The 22,009-nt window shown below is 57.3% G+C and overlaps 1 protein-coding gene across 1 annotated transcript in view; it reads right to left on the bottom strand.

Moving 5' to 3' along the window:
• Positions 1 to 22,009, bottom strand: part of KLHL29 (kelch like family member 29) — a 286,460-nt gene that overhangs the window by 6,905 nt on the left and 257,546 nt on the right. Inside the window, exons 7-12 of the mRNA XM_045550613.1 lie at positions 14,803 to 14,941; positions 6,167 to 6,369; positions 4,980 to 5,239; positions 2,840 to 3,038; positions 2,513 to 2,695; positions 2,163 to 2,343 (exon numbers count right to left, since the gene is read on the bottom strand). Coding sequence (XP_045406569.1) covers positions 2,163 to 2,343; positions 2,513 to 2,695; positions 2,840 to 3,038; positions 4,980 to 5,239; positions 6,167 to 6,369; positions 14,803 to 14,941 — 1,165 coding nt within the window. The remainder of the gene's footprint in view (positions 1 to 2,162; positions 2,344 to 2,512; positions 2,696 to 2,839; positions 3,039 to 4,979; positions 5,240 to 6,166; positions 6,370 to 14,802; positions 14,942 to 22,009) is intronic.

Here is a 22,009-nt window from a genome sequence, read left to right as displayed (position 1 = left end):
GCTCTGCTATCATTTATCCAGTAACCACAGCTACTGCAATGTATTGCTACAAAATATTAGACCCAGTTATTTATATAATGATATAATACAGGTTTGTCTGTTGCACTGTTGTTTTAATCTATAATTATATAATCTTGCTCTATTCCTGTAATACTGTAATGTAATATAATTATAATGCACCATATAGCTCATTCATTATCAATATAATAGAAATTTGTACCGTTAGTGCTTCCTGGGGGACAAAGCACCCTCATGTCTTTCCTCATTACCTTGACCTTCCTGTCACCCTGAATTCTCATCATTGCCACCATGTGGCACAGAAACAGACTTACCCAAAGGGGCTCCAGTTCTGCTCCTTGGGAAGCAGTGGGCGTCCCTTCCCCTGCACCCTCCACCCCACTGCTCGGGGGGCTTCAAGTCTGCATCCTGTCACTACAAGGACAGCTGACAGATCCTAGTGGGCTGAGGAAGGGTTCAGGGCCTCTCAGGGCACCCTGCTGTCCCGGACTGCTCCTCCAGCCCCTGGGGTTCCCAAGGTGGTCTTGCTCACACTGTGCCTGAGCTGATGTTTCACCAGGGAAGGTCGACACAGGCAATGCCCGGGCCTTGGAAAACCACTCCAGGACCCCAGAGAAGCGAGCTTGTCTCTACCTCTTAGCTGGTGCCTTTGATCCTCTAGCAAACCCCTGTATTTATCAACAAGTATAAGTTTGCAAAATGAGTAATCAGCATCTTAGGAGATTAAAAATAGCTGACGAAAGCAAGGCAGGATGACGGGTCTAGCTCAGTTTACTCCTACGTAGAAAATGTCTCCTTTTTCATGTGTTTATGGTTGGATGACAAATGACTGGAAGCTGGTGCTTCGGGAAGGCCTGGGGCATGCATAGCTGGGCAGCAGGTCACACTGAGGGCCGTCAGCATCAGGGCTGATCCAGGCCCAACGACAGCACTGAGATCCTTGTGATCACACGGGATTCCCCATTATCGCCAGATCAATATGACAATTAAATGTGGTTACTGAGCCATCTCTGGGCTCCACTTGGGGGAGTTAAAAGCCCATAATGAACATTCAGAGCCTGTCTCACTCTGAAACCATCTTTGCTATAACATTTGTCAAGTGTCCAATTAACCACCGAGGGAAAGAAAATACAAATTGAGGGCTATGTGTGGCTTCACAGGCAAAAGATGTCACATGGGAGGATGTGATCTCTAGTGGCAGCTGATGATGGGCGGGGGTGGTGGGCTCGGGTGCAGGAGGGACATGGGAGAAGGGCTCTGGTGATCTTAACTGCCACCTCCTGGGTTGTAGTTTGGGGCCTGGCAGCCTAACTTGTCACTCTCTGGGGCACCGGTTTCTCCAAAAGCAGGACTAAGCCTTCCTGTTCTTCCGCTGACTCATGGTGCCTCCCTAGCTCTTCCCCTGGGCATCTGTCTCTGTAGAACAGTCTCCTTGGCTCAACGGAAAAGGATGGAGTATTTCCGCCCAGAAATACGCTCAGCCCAGGCTCCCCACGCCTCTGTCTGACCCTACGCAGTGGCCTCAGGAGGAAGCCAGCCTGGGACTCCCAGCAGAGGGCAGGGTAACACACATGGCTTTTTCTTCTAGAGAATTCTAGAGGGTTGGCCAGACTGTCCCCTCAAATTTCTTAGTTTGTGTGCAGTGACTTCATTACATTATTATGTAATGTAATGTACATTACAGATTACCTGGGATGTGTGGATGGTGGGATGGAGGGAGGGGGAGAGGCCCCTGGTGTGTGACCCCCTGCTTGACAGGGACAAGGAGCCACAACCACTGGCATGGCCCATGTTCCGGCCATTGGTCCCAGCTTTGCCCTACATTCCAGCTGGCCAGTGCAGTCAGGCTCACCCTGTGCCTCTTGAGATTGGATCTTGGGCCTCCAGCTTGTCTGACACCTAAATGGGACATTGCTCCCCAGCCAAAAGGGACAAGAGTGCCCCATTTCAGTGACTGGGGAAGGCCAAAGCAGGTGTCACCCTGACTGCTCCCTTGTCACATCCCACAGTCGTCTCCTGCTGTGGTGTTTGAAGAGCCTGGGACTGTGGCCTTACAAACAATCTAGTCTCTGGTGCATCACCATGGAGGGTGCAGGGGAGGAGCAGGGATGTGATTTCGCTCTTGGTGACAGTAGCCTCATTACCTCTCCACGTGGTCCACGTTGCCTGCCACACCAAGGCCCCCGAGGGTGTAAATCTTTCCATCGTAGACGAGGCTATTGTGCCGACAGCGGGGGACCGTCATTCTGGAGACGAGATTCCAGTTATCGAGCAGGGACATGTAGCACCAGACATCCGCCAGCGTCACCCCTGACTCCATTCCACCTGCGGGCAGCATGGGAGGTGCAGAGAGCAGGCAGGGTGAGGACGGGTCTGAGGCTGGCAGGCCCAGCCCAGGGTCAGAAGGAAAAAGCTCCACCTGCAAAGTGGACACTGCTGGGCCTTCCTCAGCCGTGACATGTACCCGGTGCCCCCCACCCCTGAGGGGCCTCACCTGAGAGGTAGATGTTGTCCCCGGCACTCACTACACTGAAGAACTCGCGGTCATAGAAAGGCAGCGAGGCCAAGGGGTACCACTTGTTGTTCTGTGGGTTCCAGCAGGTGACGGCCACCAGCGAGCGCTGGGTCATCCCCACCATCTGACGGCCCCCAACCAAAACGATGACCTCGGCCACACCTGCGGGGACATGGATGGGCACCCTTGGGACACACCCCGACATTGTCAGCATCTGTCCCTGGCACCTCTCTTGGGGACCACCCAGAGTTGGGCTGACCCCGAGGCACCTGCATTTGGGGAGGTTCCAGGCACGTCCCTCGATACCTGCTGAGAGGCGGGGCCGCGTCCGGGGTGTCTGCATCTCCTGGCGGGCATGGGGCAGCATGTGGTAGCGTTTGGCCTCGTTGACCAGGTCCCGACAGGCTTCTGATGACTTGATCAGCTCCTCATTGTCAACCACGTTGAGCAGGTAGCTGGGGTGGATAAAGGGGAGGCGGACCACCGCCAGGAGCTCAGCCGCGTACTGCAGGGTAAAGGAGACACGATCTTCTTAGACTATAGACAGGACGCCACCTCCTCTGAGTCGCAGTGAGAGGAAAGAAGAGGTGTGGGACTGTATAGAAAGGGTTAATTCCAGTCCGCATTGGGCTTGGAAGAGCAGCCGCTCTGCCCAGCCAGCCCAGACAGAGGTGGGGAGCGTGGGGAGGCTGGCATGCCACCTCAGGCCCCGGGGGCTGCCTGTCCACCCCTCATTCCTGCACTGCACCCAGGCCGGAGGGTGGGGCTGAAACGAGGAAGGTGCGATCTTTGAGCTGTGGGTGCAGCAGGGACTCAGGAACAGGTGGGAGGACCCAGAAAACCTTCAAGGACATGGCAGTCGTCAAGCTCACAAGTCCCATCCACGATCACTGCGTCTCCCCAGCAGCAACATCCTTCCTTCGGCGGTGTCCCATGGCCTCAGCTGGCCCCTGGCCCTTGACCCCTGACCCTGTGCTAAAGTTTTACAGGCTGACTTGAATGTCCCCTCCTGTCTGGCACCTCCACTTTAGTTTCATCCAACAAGTAACTGGTGAGCAGCACACACTAAGCTTATTATCGGGGGTGCCAAGACCCCTGAGACCCGGTCTCTGACCTGGAGGTGTGCACAATTAAATGGGGGCGGGATCTGTCACATGAAAGGCCCTGGAGGGAGACAAGAAGGGTCTAGCTAGGTGTTGTGGTGGGTCAGGAGTGAGCGCCCCACAGAACGCGTGACGCGTGAGCTGGGCGTGCAAGGACTTCTGCCAGGCACAGGCAGGGAGGGGGGCGGGCCTGCGTAGAGGCGTTGGAGGGTGAAAGAGAATGGTGCGTTTGGGTTTATTCTTATTGGATGCAAAAGGCTTTTATCGAGGGGGACGAGTAGCAGACAGGGAGAATGAGCACTGAGTGGGCTGCCAAGGGCTGCACAGCTCTCCCTGCAGAGCTGAGGAGGGGCCGGAGGAGGGGGTGTAAGTGGAGGAACCCAAGGATCAGGTTTGCTCTTTAGAAAGAGCACTCAAGCCAGAGGGTGGAAATGGATTTGGGGGCAGCAAGACGGAAGGCAGGGAAAGCACTCAGGAGGCTGCAGTAATCTGGTGTGGTCAGGGAGGTCTGAACGGGAGAGGGGGAGATCGATGCACTCGAGGCGGAGTAAGGCGGAGAAATGGGCACTGTGTGGCCATCGAGGCTTCTGCCTGGGGTAACGAGCAGGGCTGAAGTAAGGAACACAGGAGGAGCTGCAGCTCTGGGCTTGAGGAATTAGGTGGATTTGGAGGACATCCTGCTGGAACTGTCGTATGGGTGACTGACATGAGAGGTCTGGAGCTCAGGAGAGAGTTGTGGCCTGGAGTCACAGATTTGGGAGTCACAGTGAATTGTGGCAGTCACTGTGAGTAACTGCTCCACCTAACGTCCTCTGAAAATAAATCTCGCCCCCTCCACCCCACCTTTCTCCTGGCTGGGTCGGTGGACAGCCATCTCTACATCCTCTGTCCACCCTACCTAGTGCCCTGAGGGACTCACACTCCTCCAGGCACGAGTGCAGTGGTTTCCGTGGCCCGTGTGGCTTCCATGTGGTCCTTCCAGGTGCTCTCCATCCCCTCAACAACCAGAGCACGGGTGGGGCTCCTCCTGCTGGGTCTGGGGTCCCGGGAGCCCCAGAGCACCCTGGCTCAGACATCCACCACCCCCTGCAGGGCCCAGGTGCTGCCCGCCCAGGCCTTGCAGCTTCTTGGCCAGCTTGGGTCCCCTTCGAGGTGGAATGCCAGCCCTTGAGTATCTTTTGGTGACAAATTTCTCATGTCTAAGTCCTCCCGTCACCTCCCTGCTGCCTGGGGGTGGGGCCAGCCTCCCTCTCCCCTGGCCTGCCCCCACATGCTCCCCTGCTGGTCACAGGCGGCCCTGCCTCCCTCGCCCCCTTCATCCTTGCAGCAGACCCCATTCCTACCTGTGCACGTGATGCAGGGTCCTTCTTGATCCACTTGATGACCGTCTCGTACACCAGCTCCTCGGCCTTGGTGTTGAGGCTGTCATTGGAGATGTAGGCGATGAAGTCGTCCTTGGAGATGCTGAGGATCTCCTCCTGGGCCGCCACCTCGGGGAAGATCTGCAGCGCGAAAGCCTTGGCCATGTGGTAGAGCTCGCTGCACTGCATGGCCTCCGCCATGGCCAGCACGCCCAGGCAGTTGCTGGCCGTCAGCTGCTTCTCTGGGGGCGAGAGTGCAGGACCACTGACCAAAGGCCCTGGTGGCGGTCGCCACCTGTCCCCATCACTGCTACCCTGCATTCCTCTCTGAGCCCATGTCCTCTGCCCCCACCTCCAGCATCCAGAGTCCCCATAAGCCACTTCCTGTGTCCCTGGAGCCTTAGATCCACAACTCAGTGTTCCCCTGCCCCATCTCATGCTGGCTGTCAGGGCCTCCCTCTGCTCCTGCAGGCCCCGGTGGACGGACCTTGACTGTGAGGCATGGAGTGTGGGCGCCGGGCTCGGGGCTTCCTCACTGACTGTCGGTGGAGGAGGCCTGGGCATCAGAGCCCAGCCTGGGCTGGGGCAGGAGTCCCACCGAGGCTTACAGAGTCATACGTAACTGTGGCAGGCGTGTCTGAGGTCATGTCAGCAGTGGCACCTCTCACATGCCACCCACCTTCTCCCGTGGGCTCCGACCTCCCCCAGTCTGACCTTGAACCTGGGGTCCGTCTGGCCAGCCCTCCTGATCCGGCTAATGGTTCCTCCCGCATAGACGTGTCTGGGTCTCCGGAGGCCCACTGGTTTGTGAGCCTGATCTGCCACTGTGGTTCCTGTCCCTTCTAGATTGTCAGTCCCCCCAGCTGTCCTCACTGGTCTGCCCCCATCTCTGGCCTTCTCTCTCTGCACCCCACATCCCAGGCCTGTCCTCACACGGCCTGCTGGGGCACAGCACACCCCTGCCCTACAGGGAAGTGACGCAGAGCCCCCTTCAATTCATGCCTCTGCGAGCGGGGTTATCCAAATTATCATCTTAAAACAGCTTTGGGGGACCCGGCCCCATCCTGGGGGCTTCGGGTGTGCACACACAGCTCTCCCCTCTTGATCCTTGCTGCTAAGATCCTTGCACATTTGCACCTGCAAGGGACACAGGTGCCCCCAGGGCTCACCAAGAAAGGACACGCAGACTTTGCAGAAGGTGTGGAACTGGAACTTGCTGGCCGCCTCCAGCAGGGTCTTGGCGTTGGCCGAGTCGATGACCAGGGAGCCCGTGTAGACAAACTCCAGCAGCAACTCCAGGACATCCGCCTGCAGGTTGGACAGGACGAGCTCCAGCTTCTCCCGGCCGCCCTGGCTGCCGTCTTGCACCGACCTAGGCACAGAGACCAGGGTGTCCTCACCTGCCGCCCCCGCGGCCACTGCGCCGCTTCCTCACAGGGCTAGATCTCCCTGCACATCTTGGTCACGCCCTTCGTTTTAGGACTCAAAGGACACAGCAATGACACACCTGAACCTAATGACCTACACGGGATCTGAAAGAGAAGAGTCTGACCAGAGACGCCCAAAAGAACAGAAAACCCTGCTTATCACTACTCGGCATGTCCATGCAAAAAAAGATGCAAATCAAAAAGCATGAGCTATGGATGGGGACGAGGACCAGGACTGGCCTCAAAGGGAAACAATACGGTTTGGCCCACAGCTGGCCAACACATCCCGGCCGGGGCCCGCCTGCCCCACGTGGCAGATTCTCCAAGGAGACGGAGGCTTGGGAGGCTCCAACGGGCTGTGGTTCCAGCCAAGCCAGAGACGGCCTCCGGTCACCCAAAGACTGAGGCCCCTGAGCTGCCCCAGAACCCCCCCAACCCCACCTCTTTCCAAAGCATATTGTTTCCTTTTAGGCATGGGAAGGAAGCCCTTCATGACATTGCTTTGAAACTGAGGACGAGACGAGAGAGACGGACAGAATGGTCAGAGCTGGGAGGAGGGAGAGGGAACAACCAAGGACTTCCGCCACAGACAGCCAGCAGCCATGACCTGGGACCTGGCCCGGGGCGGGGCCCTCCTGCCACATGGAACACGGGGTCAGAGGTCAGAGTGGCCTGCGTGTAGAGTGTGCATCGGGCTTGTGAACTGGGGGGAGCAGGGGAGGGACACAAATATATAAATATGTTTATATCTGGTGTCTACAGAAATACAAAACCATTGCAAAGGCTCCTAACGCCTGGCAGCCGCCCCTAAAGCTGGACCTGGAAGGAAACAGATAAGATGAGGCGAGGATAACACCAATACAGAAGTGACGCCAGGAGGAAAAACACCCAGAGCGTTAGGAGTCCGGGAGGCAGGTTTCCCGGAGGCTGTTGGCTTGGCCGCCCGTCTTGGCTGCTCCGACCAGTTCGGCTTCCCGCACTGGGCCTGGTCCCGCCTGGGGCCGGGCTCGGCCATGTGGCTGGGAAACGACTCCTGCGGTCCACTCACTCGCTTGCGAGGAGGCCGGGGGCAAGACTCTTGTGACTGGTCCCTTGGGTGCACCTGTGGCTGGCAGTGGGGCTGTAGAGGGGTCCAGCGAGCAAGCAGGCTGGCCGCAGAGAGGGAGGCTGGCTGCCATGGGTGGCTGGGTGGAAAGAGCGTTGGGCTGGGAATTGGGGGCACTGGGTGCCCTGGATCTGCCACCGACAGGCAGGTGGCCTTGGCTTCCCGGGCCCTCAGCCTCCTCTTCTGCAAAACAAGAGGGTTGAACTAGATGAGGTCTAAAGTCCCATGGAGATTTTATGTGACAGAGGCTAGAAAATGCCCTTCCCTAAAGACTCTTCCATACATGACAGGACCTGAACTTCCACCATGACAGTGATATTCTCAGGTTGGGCACTGGCCCCCCCAGGGCCTAGAAAATACAGATGTAACCGGGCACAAAACAGGTTGCGCTGTGATCCTGCTGCCGTGTCAGCGTCCCGGGCTTCCCCCCAGGGGCCCCGCGCTGGGCCCTGCCCATGGAATGACTCATGTGACAGGGGCTCTCGGGGGCCTTCTGCCCCAAGCCCTGGGGCATGCCCAGAAGACTGGGGGGCAAGGTGCCAGCTCTGCAGAGCGTCTGAGCAGAGGCCCCTCCAAACCCACACACGCACCTGGAGACTCCTAAAGTGACTTAACACACCTAGTCTTCTGCTGTCAGGACGGATTTCCATGCTTGGCTGGCTTTAAGCATAAAAAGAGCTCATTATGTGATCACAGGAATCCTAAACACCCCAGGCCTCAGGGGCCATCTGGTCAACCTTGACTCCACATCTTTGCTGCCTCAGCCTCCGTTCCTGCAGGCCGCTGTCTGCCTCTCCTCACGCTCTTCCTGCTCTGCGGGGTCACGCTGGGCCACGGCCAGGACGGGGCTTGTGGGCCAACGTAGGGCCGATCAGCTTCTCCCAAGGCCCCAGTCACTGCTGCCTCCGCCTGTGGCTAGTCCACCTGCCCACCCAGGAGTCCTGGGCCGACGAGTCAGACCCAGTGGAGGGCTGAGGTGGGAGGACTCGGGCACACACATGCACACACACTCATGCAAACACGCACGTGCACACACAGGCACACACACTGAAATTTCTGTGACCCTGAGGACTATGGAGTCACCCAGTGGGAGGGGTGCTGGGCAGGTGGACAGCATGGCCCAGTGATCAGTGTGGGGGTGACGCCATCTTGCTCAGGGTCTGAGCCAGGAGAGGGTCTTGGGAGAAGGCGGAGCCTGCATGAGGAGGCGCACAGGTGCCACAGAGCCTCGCAGGTGCTGTCTAGGTAGGGGAGGGCCCTGGCCACATGATGCACAGCTGTGGTCTGCTCCTCCTGGCCCCCACCATGGGGGTAGGGGCTGCTGGGCAAGTGATCTGCAGGGAATAGCTGGAGCCTCCTGAGTGACCCTTCCACTTGGCCACAGAGGGACACTTGGGAATATGACGGAGGATCTGTGGGAAACTGAGTTCAAGATCTGGAGGAGGCCAGGGCCCAGGTGGCGAGGCTGTGAGCATGTCACCAGCACACACCGGCGTTTGTGTGTGGCCTGGAGAGCTCTCCACCCCCGCCCATGGGACTGCCTTGGGACTGGACCTCGGTACTCCTTAGGCCTCTTTCTTTCAAGCAGAGGTTCCCTAGGGGACACCCACCTGCCCTGATGGGTGGCCCTGGTCTCTGATGGGGAGCTGTGTCCTCTGCAGATGGCTGTTCTGTCCCTGCCCTGAGCTGGCTCTTGTCCCGTTCCACTTGGCCCTATGGAATGACCTGGGAGATGCACAGCGGGGCGGGAACAAGCAGCAGTAACCTTGGGGCACTGCCCATTCACACAGAGCCCAAGGGTTCTGTCAGAAGACTGCAGCTTCCTGGAGTCACCTTATTCCAAGAGGGGGTGGCCAGGAGAGCCCAGGGCCCGGGACGCAGCCCCTGCTTGGCAGGGCTGGGTCTGTGGCTGTGTCAGAAGGGCTGGTCCCAACTCTCAGGATGTTTGAAACCCCACAATTAGCAACAGGCTCATCCTGGATAAAAACTGTCCCTTCTTGGCTTCAGGATGGTGTCCCTCACCTACCCCCATGCACCTCCATGGTCGGATGTTTTCATTTCGCCAGTCGGAGTGGGCACTATCTGGAATAATGGGGCTGTTGTTGGGGCAGGCAGGGGCGGGAGGTGCAGGAGGCCGGTGCCCCGCTCTGCCCGGGAGACCCGGCCCTCCCTCCCGAAGTGACTCCTGCCCAGCCCTGCGCACGGAAGCTCAGACACGGCATCAGCTGCAGGGCACTGACATGGGCACGCCCGAGTCTCGCTGGGCCCTGCCCACACTTTGTGACTTAGTGACGTGTCTGGCTCACGTCATTCTGCCAGCACCCAAGATATGTAACAGCGTCCTCTTGTTATCTGGCTTCCAAGCCACACCTGCCTGTTCTTCCCGACAAGGCGCAGGTGCTGCCCCTGTAAGTGCCCAGCTGCCTGGGGAGGGAAGGAAGGAGGGTGTGAGGCTCGGCAGGTGCATTAGTGCACGGAGCCCCCGCCATCCAGGCTGCGCCACTGGGTCAGGCAGGCCCTGTGGCCAAGTCCCCCCACCCCCAGCTTTCCCTGTCATGGTGGGAGAGGGAGTGAGAAGCCCAGAGCCTGGACATAGGGCTTTGTGGAAATCAGCTTGGAAAAATCAGCCAATTTGTTCATCCATTTTCATTCCATTGAAAAGAGAACAGAATTCAAATGTGGCGTAGGCTCCCACAGGCTTTGTGAGATGAGGTTTTCAGTGGAGGGCACAATGCCAGGTCCATTTCGTTGTCCCATTTGTGTGATGACGGGCAGCTGTCCTCCGTGGCTGGGCATTTTCTCCCACACCCGGATCAGGCAGCAGAAATGGTGGGTGTGGGGGGTGGTGCCTCTGCTGTCTCTAAAGAACGTCCCCCTGTCCTCCCTGGTAGAGCCTGTAGCCCATTTAGCCAGTGATGTCCCCTGTGGCCCCAGCCATCCCAGAGAGCGTCTTGGCCTCTAGGGACAGATGAAGGTGCTTCTCCTCCACAGGCCAGAAGAGAAAATCCAGGGCAGCTCCACATCCGGCTCACTGGGCTGAGAAGCTGCCCCTGGACCCCTGCTGGGCCCCCCAAGCCTGGATGTGGGTGAGGGCTGGTCTACGCAGAGCTCCCCTTCTCATTGTGCAGAGACCAAGCTCAGCTCTTTCCTGCAGGGTTTTCACCCTCGATTGCCCCAGGGACTCAGATGGGGCAGCAGAGGGATGGGGGCTGCGTTCTCAGTGCAGGCTGCTCTGAGCTTCCCTGTGGACGCTCTGTGCCTCTGTGCGCTTCTCCAAGCTTCCTGGGCCCCCGCCCGCACCCTAGAGGAGCCAGCTCCTCACAGGTATGGGGAGCGTGCCTGCCACGCAGGTCCCTGTCTCCAGGGGGGATTATGCCCTCCGTGGGGAGTGGAAGACTGTGTGGCCAGCTGACAAGTGTTTGTAACATCTGTGCATGCACACACACACGTGCACACATACAGCATGCACATGCATGCACACACATGCACACACACAGTACATACATGCATACACATACACATGTGCACACACAGTACACACGTGCACACACACCACACACACATGCACACATGTGCACACACAGTACACACATGCACACATACAGTACACACACATACAGTACACACACGTGTGCACACACACAGTACACACACACAGTGTGCACCCCTGTCCACACTGTCAGCCCTGGGATTTCACTTTCCTTCCTCACAGACTTTGCACAAAAGTAAAAACTACATTTTTGTTCTTCTCTGGGTTAGTAAATGGATGGTAAGAGCAGGAGCTTTGGAGTCAGCCCTCAATCCAAAGCCCAGATCTATTGGTTCCTTACACTTCTCTGGGCCTCAATCTCTTCATCTGTAAAATGGGGACACTAATAGTACTTGCTTCTGGGGTGACATCTCTGCAAGTCTCCTTGTGGGCGGGGTCGTGCCCTGGTCAGAGGAGGAAGATGAGAGGCTTCGGGCAAAGAAGCCGCTGCGGCCTCATCAAAGGTGTGAACACAGGTGAGGAAAGATCTGCGGCCCAGGTGGGGTCAGTCTGTGACATGACCTGGGCAATGGGACTTTGCCCTGATATTTGCACGGCCACACGGAGCCCAAGGGTGCTGAGACCCGGCTGTCCCGCTCTGGGTCTGTCATCTTTAGGAAACGCACATCTGACTGCGACACCCCCAGGCTCTGTGATCCGGCCCCTGCCTCCCTGCAGCCTCGCTCCCTCACGCTCGCCTCACTGCAGCAACACTGAGCCTCAGACCCCTGCGTCCCACGGTCTTGCCTGTGCTCCCCCCGCCCCTGCCCCGCCACTGAGTCCTAGTCTTCATTCTCAACCCACATCAGATGCCACCACTTCCCAGTCGCCGGCCCTGAGTGCTCCTCCCCGTAGCGTGAGGCCTCTGCTCGCCCTGCTCTGTGCTCTGGTTTACAGCATCTAGTCTCTGCGCCAGACTAGCGTTTCCTGTGAGACCAAGGCCGGGCCCCAGGCTCCCGCCTGTTTGCCCAGTGAAGGGTGGGTGGACGATTGGCTTCCCGGAGGCCGTCCTGGGACTCCGGCACAGCGTCCACACGGCGGAGCTGGAGCGGTGGGCACGTCAGCCACCCCAGGCCAGAGGTGGCAAGGAGTCCAGCCAGAGCCTCCACACCTGGGTGGGGGGGGCAGTCCTGGGACAGCAGGGGGTCACCTGTCCCTGACAGTGTTTGCCCAGGGCAGGTCAGTGCCAACCCCCCTCATGTCCCACGGAGGGTTCCTGCTCCCTCCCCTTACAAGAGCCAGAAGCTGCCTGAGAGGGAGGACCCTGCTTGGGGCCCAGGGACAGAGCCATCTCTCAGCGGGGCCAATCCTCTGGCTGCACATTCAGCCTCCAGGGTCACAGATGCAAAGGGGACTGAAGCGACATGGTGGTAACAGCAGCTGCTCCCTGACCACCAAGAATGTGAAATTCTTGACGATTTCGCATGGCCGGAAAGGAGGCCCCTTTCTGCACAGAGTCTGCCTCTCTCGGAGAAGGCGTTTGTTTGCAGTTACCTGCACAAACAGTTCCGTGTGCCTTGCTCGGGACCAGGGGAGCAAAACTTCAAACGGCTGCAAACCCACACTGAGACCTTCAGCAATAGCCTTTCTCTGTGTGCCCCTCCTGCACGCTGAGGGCCCCCAGCCCTGTCTCCCCAGACCTCAGACCTCTCGGGTTCCATCTGTCCATCGGCTGTCTGCCAGGCGTCCCGACTTGGGACCGTGGGTGATCTTCCAGCTGCTAAGGCTCCGCATGTCAAATGCTTCACTGGTCATCTTCCCCAGCTCTCCTGACCTGCCCTCCTCCCTGTGACCTCTGCTGCCTGTGACACCTCCTCCTCTATGTCCTGGTCCTTGCACTTGGGAAGCCTCTCCAGACTGGCCCTGCCCATCCCCTGACAGTCACCCTGGGGTGGCAGGGCTGGAAGGAGACCCGGACACCATTCGAACCAACCTCCTGGTTTACAGATGAGAAACCCGAGGCCCAAGAGAGAAGGCACGACTAGCCGGAGGTTGAAGGACAAGTGGGAGAGTTGGGTGTAGGACCCAGGTCTCCCAGCTCCCAAGGGGGTTCCCTCTATCTTTCAGCGACTGCCTGGAGCCCCATCGTTTCTGGTTAGGGCCACCGAGGTGCAACCTTCGGGTGGGCATCTGCACCCCTCTGCTCCTGACAACTCCCGCCCGAGACCAAGCCCAGGTCCTGGTGTGAGGCCAGAGCCTGCCACTCACACACGCTCTCTGGGAAGGCCGTCTGCACCCCCACTCTTCACGCCCACCCCCTGCCTCGTCTTGGCCTGTCCTTGAAGCCTTCTCTACCTTGGGTTCCTACCTAGTGGGGTCCTCCGCTGTGTGCAAGAGCTTGGCTTTAACGTGAGGTCTCCGAAGGCAGTCCAAGGGCTTGTTCTAGGCAGGGGCTGGGCCACTGCTCAGTACCGACCTGCCCCTTCTGTGCCCTCCAGCTGGTCTAGGGCTTGGCCTGAGGCCCCAGGACGCTCATCCATGATCCACCAGCCAGATGCTGGTCACTGCTGTTCCAGAATTTGCCAAGAGTGGCAGCACAAAGATCTCCCTGGCCTAGTGAAGCCACTGGACATGCCCTTCACCCCAGACCTTGTGCCCCTAACCACTGGGCTTGGACAGAGAGAACCCCAGCACGGGGGGCAGGAGACCCAAGTTGTCTGTGAGACGGGAAGTCACAAAGAGCCTGCCCCTTCCCGCGTGGCTCTCTGTGAGAGGACACATGGATTGTAAAGGAGATGCCAGCCAGTGTGCCATCCTGAAACAAAACACAGTCACCCCGGGGTTAGTTGGCAAGTCCAAACAGCATTGGGAAGCAAGCAGAGGTCCTGTCCTCCCACTCTGAGCACAGTCCCGGCTCAGTGTCCGCCCCGGAGAGGCTGCAAGGCAAAGTGAGCAGCGGCGTTAATCTGCTGGGGGTGAGAGAAACGTGAGCGTTACCCTGCGCTGGCCCCTCGGCAGCTCTCCCTCACTAAGGAGCTGGAAGGTGGCCCCTGACTTCTTTGCAAGGGTATGAAGCAGACAAATTAAAAAATCAACATAATGGAAAAAAAAAAAAGATGCTCATGCACCATTAAGACTCATTCAGGCAGAAATAGCCGGGGCAGAGGGCAGAAGGGAGGGAGCAAAGGCTGAGAGAGACCGTGTTTAGGACACACCTGGTCTGTGCTCAGACAGCGCCGGGTTCGGCTCAGTGTACGAGTCTCAGGACATGCATGTGGCTGAGGCTTTGGCTACAGGTCTCTTCTCCCCGGTGGGGGCTGGGGAAAAGTGAAAAGCGGCCCCTTGGGTGCCTCATGCTCCTCAGCAGGGCATGGGCTGGTTGATGTGCTTGCCTGGCACTAAGGTCACCATCGACAGCAGTGACAATGGCAGTGGGGACCCTGCTCTGGCCCAGTGGGGGCAGTGTGCAGTGGTCCCTTAAGATGGAGTCTACAGTGCTCCTAATCTCAGTTAGGGCTTGTGATCCACTGGGAACATAGGATCCTGGGGCAGGGCAGGGGTGTTGTCTACTGCGGGCAGAGGCCCCCGGTGACCAGCACAGCTGTGTGGGGGGCTGGGGGCAGTGGCTGCTCTGAGGCTGTGTGTGAGAGGACACTGGGAGGAGGAGGAGGAGGAGGAGAGATGGCTACTGGCTCTGTGACAGGGAGTCACGCTTCAGGAACCTGCAAGAGAGGGGAGGAGAAAAGCGACACAAAAGCGTCCTACAAAGGAACAGACCCGACCACAGCTGGAAGGAAGGCAAACCTTTGAATCAGGTCCTTGAAATACAAGCTGCAGGAAGCTAGAACATTTTGGTGGACTTCAAACTCTCTGCCTTCAACAACAATTTTCAGGTCTGTAAACGCTTTCGCTCTGCGCTGCTGGTTCAATTCCTTCAACATTTCTGCAGAACAGAGAAGACAGACAGGGCCAGGTTCCCATTAAGATTTTTTTTTCAATTAAAAAAAGTTTTTTTTTCAAGAAGTAGAGAAATAGGAAATACTTGATACTGTTTCTTGGCAAGACTGGCTCAACACTGACAGTCAAAAGAAGTCACAAACATAATGCGTAAACAAGCAGCCACTGCAAGGGCTACACAACCAAAGGAATAACAACTTTAAAAAGCAAAAAAAAAAAAAAAAAAAACCAAACAAAAAAAAACCCAAACCAAATATGATAAAAAAAAATCAAACCCAGAAATTGAGAGGTTGAGGGGAAAGATTCCCATACTGACAATTGCAAACAGAGAATACATTATCACAGACAACTAAAAACTGTTATGTCACTACGGAACAAGTTCTCCAAATGCCAGTGGGTGCCGATGTATCGGATACCAAGTAAAGCGTGGCACTGGGATGCGGATGGGCTGGATATGGTTCAAAGGAATAAAACCACAAAACCTGCAAAAACAGCGTCCCTTATGTTAGACACTCACAGCCATGGCGTGGGAGGAGACCGGGGAGGGAGGGGCCGAGCGGGGCCTGGCAGGGGCCTCCTTCTGTTTCACTCCCAGGGAGTTTTCGGGGAAGCAAGCGACTCTCTGCACCTCCTCCCACGTCCAGGGCTGGCCTCTCAGGAATCCCACCCTTGCCTGGGGCTTCCGCACTGGGGAGGCTGGTTTGCAGCCCAGCAGGTCCCCAGAAGTGGCCTCTGGGGCCTTCCCGCCCTGGCGTGCACCTACCTTTGCCTGGCGTCTTGGCCACCTGGGGCTGGCACAGCAGTGCCCAGGCCCATGGGCTCCAGACCTGGGGATGTCAGAAGCTTCTCCCAGACCCACCCCAAGGCTTCGAAAACAGAAGGACGGGAGAGCCTGCAGTCACTTTGTTTAGTTGATTTCTGCTCCTTCATTGGGAAAAGTTAGGGCCTTCCACTGACCACTGCTCCCCTCGGCCTTGCCTCTCTGCCTGCCCCAGGAGCCCCGGACAAAGCCCACCCTCTGAGTTGGCAGAGGCCCAGATCCTTGGGCCAGAATGACCTAGACTGTCATCGGGCAGGGCTCTTCCTTTGGCAGGTGCAGGGCAGAGGACAGCCTGCAGAGCTGAGCCCCACCCTCTAGCCTCCCTGCCACTACCCCAGGCCCTCCAGGTCTACACAGATGTTCTAGAATTACCCCCTGGTGTGCCCTGCTCCAGCCTGGCCACATGGGTCTGCATCGCTGCCTGCCAAGGCTCCTTCCTGGGCCCCACCCTGCCTCTGACCCTTGTGTGCCCTTGGATGAGCCCCTGCGCCTCCCTGAGCCTCTGCTGCTACATCTGTAAAGACAGACACAGGTTCCTGCTTCTGCTCCCAGGATGTGGGGAAGACAAGCTCAGGGACGAGAAACGGCTCTATGGGCTCTTCTTTGCCAGGACACACTGGGCTCTGTTGAAGGGGGGTTGGGGGTGCTGGGGAACATGCCGTGTGCAGGGACCGAGGTGGGGGGGCCCCTGCCCTCTGGGAGCCACTGGCCCCACTAACCCCACATCAGGCTGAGCCTGGGGCACAGCGGGGCGTCTACAGGGGTGTGGGTGTGGCGGGGGTGCAGGGAGAGTCCCAGCCCTGTGGGGAGCCAGGGTCAGGTCTCCAGACAGAGACCAGCAGGGCACAGAGCACCAGCGTGGCGGGCGCACGGTGGGGGGTGGGGGCGGATGCTGGTGGACACATGGGCTGGAGGGCAATGGGGTAGCAGGCGGGGCCAGGTTGCAAGGGCCTTGCCTCAGTCCTGGGGGCACCAGGGAGCCACAGGGGGGGATTCTGTGCAGGGAATGGCGAGGTTAGACATGTGTTTCAGACAAATCCACACGAGGCAGGACGGGGAGTGACTCAGGAGGCCGAAGGGAGACAGGAAGGCACTGTGAGGAGGGTCCGCCTCGGAGCCAGGCCTGAGCGTGAACCCGAACTCTGCCTCCTGTCAGCTGTGTGGCCTTGGGAAAGGGAACCCACACCCCCAGAGCCTCAGTTTCCTCATCTGTGGGGGTTAAATGAGAAGCGCTCAGCTGGCGGGAGATTCGAGTTGCTGTAGCTGGCGATGGTCTCTCCCCGTCCAGGAAAGGAGGGAGCCAGGCCCAGCTACAACAGCAACGCGGAGAACGAGGCACAGTCAGGGCGCGGACGACAGACTGGGCTCAGTGTGGGAATGAGTCGGGAGGCGTCAGGACTCTCCCAGGGACACCCAGGAAGGGAGGACAAAGAGTGTAGTTATGGGTGGGCCTGTGGGACCCTGGGGAGAGGGGCAGGAGGTGGTGGACAGAGGACTGAGCTGGGGACAGCTCCAGGCGAGCTGCAGGGCCCCGCTGGTTAAGGTGAAACTGTCACGCGCACACACATCGACTGAATTCCTTCCCAAACCACGAGCCAGGTAGGTGATGTCGCCCTCTTCAGCGAAGTGGTGGGGGAGGGGAAAGGATTCTGAAGACCCGACTCCGGGGTCTTGTTCCAGTTTTGCCACTAATTGGCTGTGTGGCCCTGAGCAAGCTGCCGGCTTTCTGGGCCTCAACTCCTCAAGCACAAAGGGGCAGGGACACCTGCTCTGGAGCCTCCGGGTTGTCACGCTGCAGGGGGTGCCACACGCCTGCTGAGTTCACCGGCGCTCGGGGCCAGGAAAAGCCAAGCGTACACACGATGCCCACTCCTGGGCCCAGAGTGTCCTGATGGCTGTTGCAGATTTTCCCTTCAAATCAAGGACCCAGCAGCAATGCCGCGGCCAGACCTGGACGGTGCTTGGAGACTCAGGTGTCACCGTCCTAAATGTAGGTGCTCTCTGCTCTCTCTGACTCACTTTGTGGAAATCTGGATTTAAGAGTTGAGGAAGATTATTCACTTTCAGAAGAATTTTTCAATATGAAACTGCTCACCAGGGCTTCCTTTTCACAGCAGGGCCCAGCACTCAAAGTATCCATCAGTTGTCCTGTGCTTACTGCTGCCCGCCTGGCCGGTGGGGTGGCACAAGCATTTCAGGCTTGTGTCAGGGAGCCTAGAGCCCGTGGGACAACACCAGGACACACCGGGCCCTGGGGCGCCAGCTGCTCTCCTCCCCACGCCACGTCTTGGCAAGGGACAGCCCCTTAAACTCTGAGGAGCTTCCGATCGAGGTGCGTGGGGTTCCTGGGGAAGCTTCCAACAAGCGGGGCCTGTTTCCGGCTGCAGGAGGTCTGCAGGCCTCGGGCAGAGCCTGGCCTGGGGCTGGGTCTTCAGAGCAGGCTCCCAGAAGCACCCTGGCACCCGGCAGTATTTGGTGGCTGCACGTTTCTGGAGGAGGGGATGGCACAGAGACACCCTGGCCCTCCTCTGGCAGAGGCTCCGTGGGCCCAGTGAGTGACAGGCCTGGCCGCTGCGCCCACCTGTCGGGGCACAGACTTAGTAGCTCAGTATTGCCCCTGCTGGCCAGCACCAGGGGTTGCTTTCTGGTCCCCTCCCACCTGTGGCTGTGAGATTGCACGCCCTTGCTTCGTGCACAGAAGTGACTTCGCTGTACCTAATCCCTAATGCGGAGTGCCCCCCACCCCCATCGCCACCCCGGCTCGGACCACTTGGCAGAAAGCACACGCCCAGATGTTCGACTGGTACTGAGCTCCTCTTCCCACGGAGGCCCCGGGCTCCTTCCAGACTCTCCTCCCTCCCACACCAAGTCTGTTTTACCTCCTAGCAGTCTCTGCACCCACGCACACCAGAGTCCCTGCAGCCTCGCAGATGCCTCCCTGTCTCCAGCCTGACCCCTCCAGGCCACCTCCACACTCCTGCTCCCTGTAGCCACCAGCCATCAGCTCCTGCCCTCACAAACCATCAGGGCTGGGCCGGCCAGCAGGAATCCCTGGGAGGCCTCCCCATCCCCCAGCTCCTCTTTAATTCCCAGTGAAGCCTCCCTGCACCCTGGGAAGAGGAGGAGGAGGAAGAGGAGGAGGAGAAGGAGGAGGGGGAGGGGGAGGAGGAGCCCCCTCCAAGCCTCCATCCCCTCTGCCTGCTTCTGTCTTCTTCCCCTCTTCATCCAGCCAGTCTCCACTTGTCATTCGGTGCCAGTTAAGGTGCTGTTTTGCCCCAGGCCTCTCTGCCTCTTTCCCCTGATCCTCCCCATCCCTTGCCCTCTGCTCTCCCTGCAGCTCCCACAGCACCTGTGCTCACATCTTTATAGCACACCAGGGCTGGTAATTATTATTTACCTGTCTGCCTCCTGCAAGAGACTGTGTTTCATTTATATTTTTATCTTCAACACTCAGCACAGGTCCTGGCATATAGATAGCTGGTGTAGATTGCAAAAATTCTTTGTAGCTTCCCGCATCGAGGAGTGGAGGTCATTTCCCCACCTGTTTGAATCTTGGCCACCTTGTGATTTGCTTTGGACCACAGAATGGGGTGGAAATGACCTTGTGTGGGTGTGAGCCATGGCCTTAAGAAGCTATGCTCACTTTTGCTCATTCTCCTGGGACCCCTGCCACCACCACCATATGAACAAACCAGGCTAGCCTGCTGGAGGATGAGAGACCACGCGGAGCAGGAACGAGCTGTCCCAGGTGAGCCATGTAGACCAGCCAGTGCCTGCCAGTATCAGCCAAACTGTCCAGCCAGAATCATTGTGTAAATCAGTGGTGGCTGTTTTACGCTGGTAAATTTTAGAACTGTTTGTTATGCAGCTAGAGCTAACCCGATACAGATGGCATGACAAAATGATGGCCTCCAGTGCTCTGACAACTTTCCCGTGTCCATTTCTCCTTTGCTAGTTAAGTTTAAAGCTAATTCTTCTTCTTGTTCTTTTTTTTTTTTTTTACTTGTGGTAAAATGTGCCATTTAACCATTTGTAAGTGTACAGCTTGGTAATGTTAAGTGCATTCACACTGTTGCACGATCTCTGGAATGCTTTTCCTCTTTCCAAAGTGAAACTCGTTCTGTACTCATTAAACAACCACTACCCATTTCTCCCCACTCCAGCCTCCGACAAGCACCCTTCCATGTTCTTTCTCTGTGAGTTTGATACTCTGGATACCTCAAATAAGCAGAACCATACACTATTTGTCCTTTTGTGACTGGCTTATGTCCCCCAGCACAGTGTCCTCAAGGTTCATCCACACTGGCATGCGCCAGCATTTCCTTCCTCAAGGTTGGCTAATATTCCACTGTGTGTAGAGACTGGGATTTGTCTACCCACTCATCCCTCCACGGACGCCGGCTGGCTACCGCGAACACTGTTGCTGCGAGGTTAATTCTCATCCCCCTTGTGCATGTCCTTAAGTGCTCCAGTCTCAACCCCATCATAAAAGGGCCCCGTGGACCCAGCCGCAGGTGGCATGAGAGGGAACAGGGACACTGAAAGGCTCTGCCTGGGGCTGGCTGCTGCGTCTGGAAGAGAGTGAGGCCGCAAACAGAACTGAGACTGAATTTGAAGTTGCAGCCAAACTTCTGCATATTTTTCACCAAACGACGCAAGTTATCTGTCAGAGACTAATGGGCTCGTTCCAGCTGGACTGTAAGGGCTGTCTGAGGTGTAATAAAGAGGAAGAGACGTCAAATATTCAAAGGCGACGAATTTCAGTGGCTTTGCAGCAGAGAAGTCCATTAAATCAGAGCCCCAAGAAAGGTTGTGAGGCCAAATAATTTTTTTCAGAGTGTAAGCAAGAACCCAGCCAGGTGACAAATGCTCCCCCCGTTGGTATTTATGACACATATTTGATAAAGGACCTGAAAAAATTATAAACTCAGAGCGGTTGTGAAATATACTGAAAAAGCCCAGCGAAGACAGTGCCACGCAGGCCTGGAGGGTCATTCATCCAGGAGCGGCGGAGCCCGACATGTGCCGACACGGTGGGGGGGGGCCGGGGGACAAATGGCAGCTCTGGGCACACAGCTCCCAAGCACAGTGCTGCCCCTGCTCCTCCCTCCCACCTGATCGGGTATGCGTCTCCCCTACTTCTTCCAAAGAAGAGCTGGCCTCGGGATGGACCCTGAGGCCCAGGCGCAGGTGCCAGCTCCCAGGTAAGAGGGAATCAATCTCCCTGTGGGCTGCACCTGCTGGGGCACTCTCACGCCCTCTAAGATGATGCAGAAGTCATTTAAATTGTTCTCCTAAGAAGCTTTTGAAACCTTCATGAAACTACCAGAAACATTCCCTTCTCTTTCCCTGGGTTTGTGGGGAGTGTGACCTGGGTCTAGTTCCCTGTGACCTTGAGTAAGAGTTCGTTCCTCATTTAGGGTCCACCTGATCAAGGAATTCTGTGACCCCTTATTTCTAAACTCCTCACCATGGGCTTTTGGGGCCTTCCGTGACTTGTCCTTACCTTTGTTCCCAGCTTCATATTCTAGTCACCTCCCCACGTATCCCCCCAACCTTCTCTCTAAGTTCACACCCAGTCTGTTCCATCTCTCCGCTTTGGTTGTTTCTCTTTCTGCCCCTTTGGCCAAGTCCTCCTCTCCGCTTGTTTCTCGGGACCCCGTTCCTCCCTTAAGCCCCACCTTAAGTCCCATCCTCTAAGAATTCTTACTGAGTCCCCCAGTCAGAGTTCGCCCTCTCCTGTGGACTCCGTTGCAGCAGAGCTCCCTGGCTGCCTTATTCCAGAGGAATGTCTGTCTATCTCCTTTCTAGGCTGTGATCTCCTTGAGGGCTTGTCTCTGTGGTCCCTTGAGCACCGGGCACCATGTTTTGCACAAAAAGTTCTTTGCTGATTGGGATCCAGGGTGGGTTGCAGACCACAGGCCAATGTGTGCTGGGCAGTAAGAACAACTTCCAAACATGGTCCAGCAGAAGTATTTGAAATGTCATGGTTGTGTGGAATTGGATGGATGGAATGTCAAAGTCAAGCTCCCGCTAACATCAGACGAGATCAGTGCTAATGACAACGGTGACACACCCACGGTTCCTACGCAATCCACAGTTGCTAAGCATACGCATCAGCATGCTTGTTATTTAGGTGCTTCTTGGGGAGAGATTGAATTATTCTGTTCAGCTCCAATGGCTTTGAGGAGCCCTACACGGCCTTCCTGGGAAGGACTGGCCACCCAGCCGCCA

Source organism: Lemur catta, chromosome 4, assembly GCF_020740605.2.
Source record: "Lemur catta isolate mLemCat1 chromosome 4, mLemCat1.pri, whole genome shotgun sequence".
In the NCBI taxonomy this organism is placed as follows: Eukaryota; Metazoa; Chordata; class Mammalia; order Primates; family Lemuridae; genus Lemur; species Lemur catta.
The sequence above is the reverse complement of the archived record's forward strand: the minus strand, read 5'-3'. Positions and strand labels throughout refer to the sequence as shown.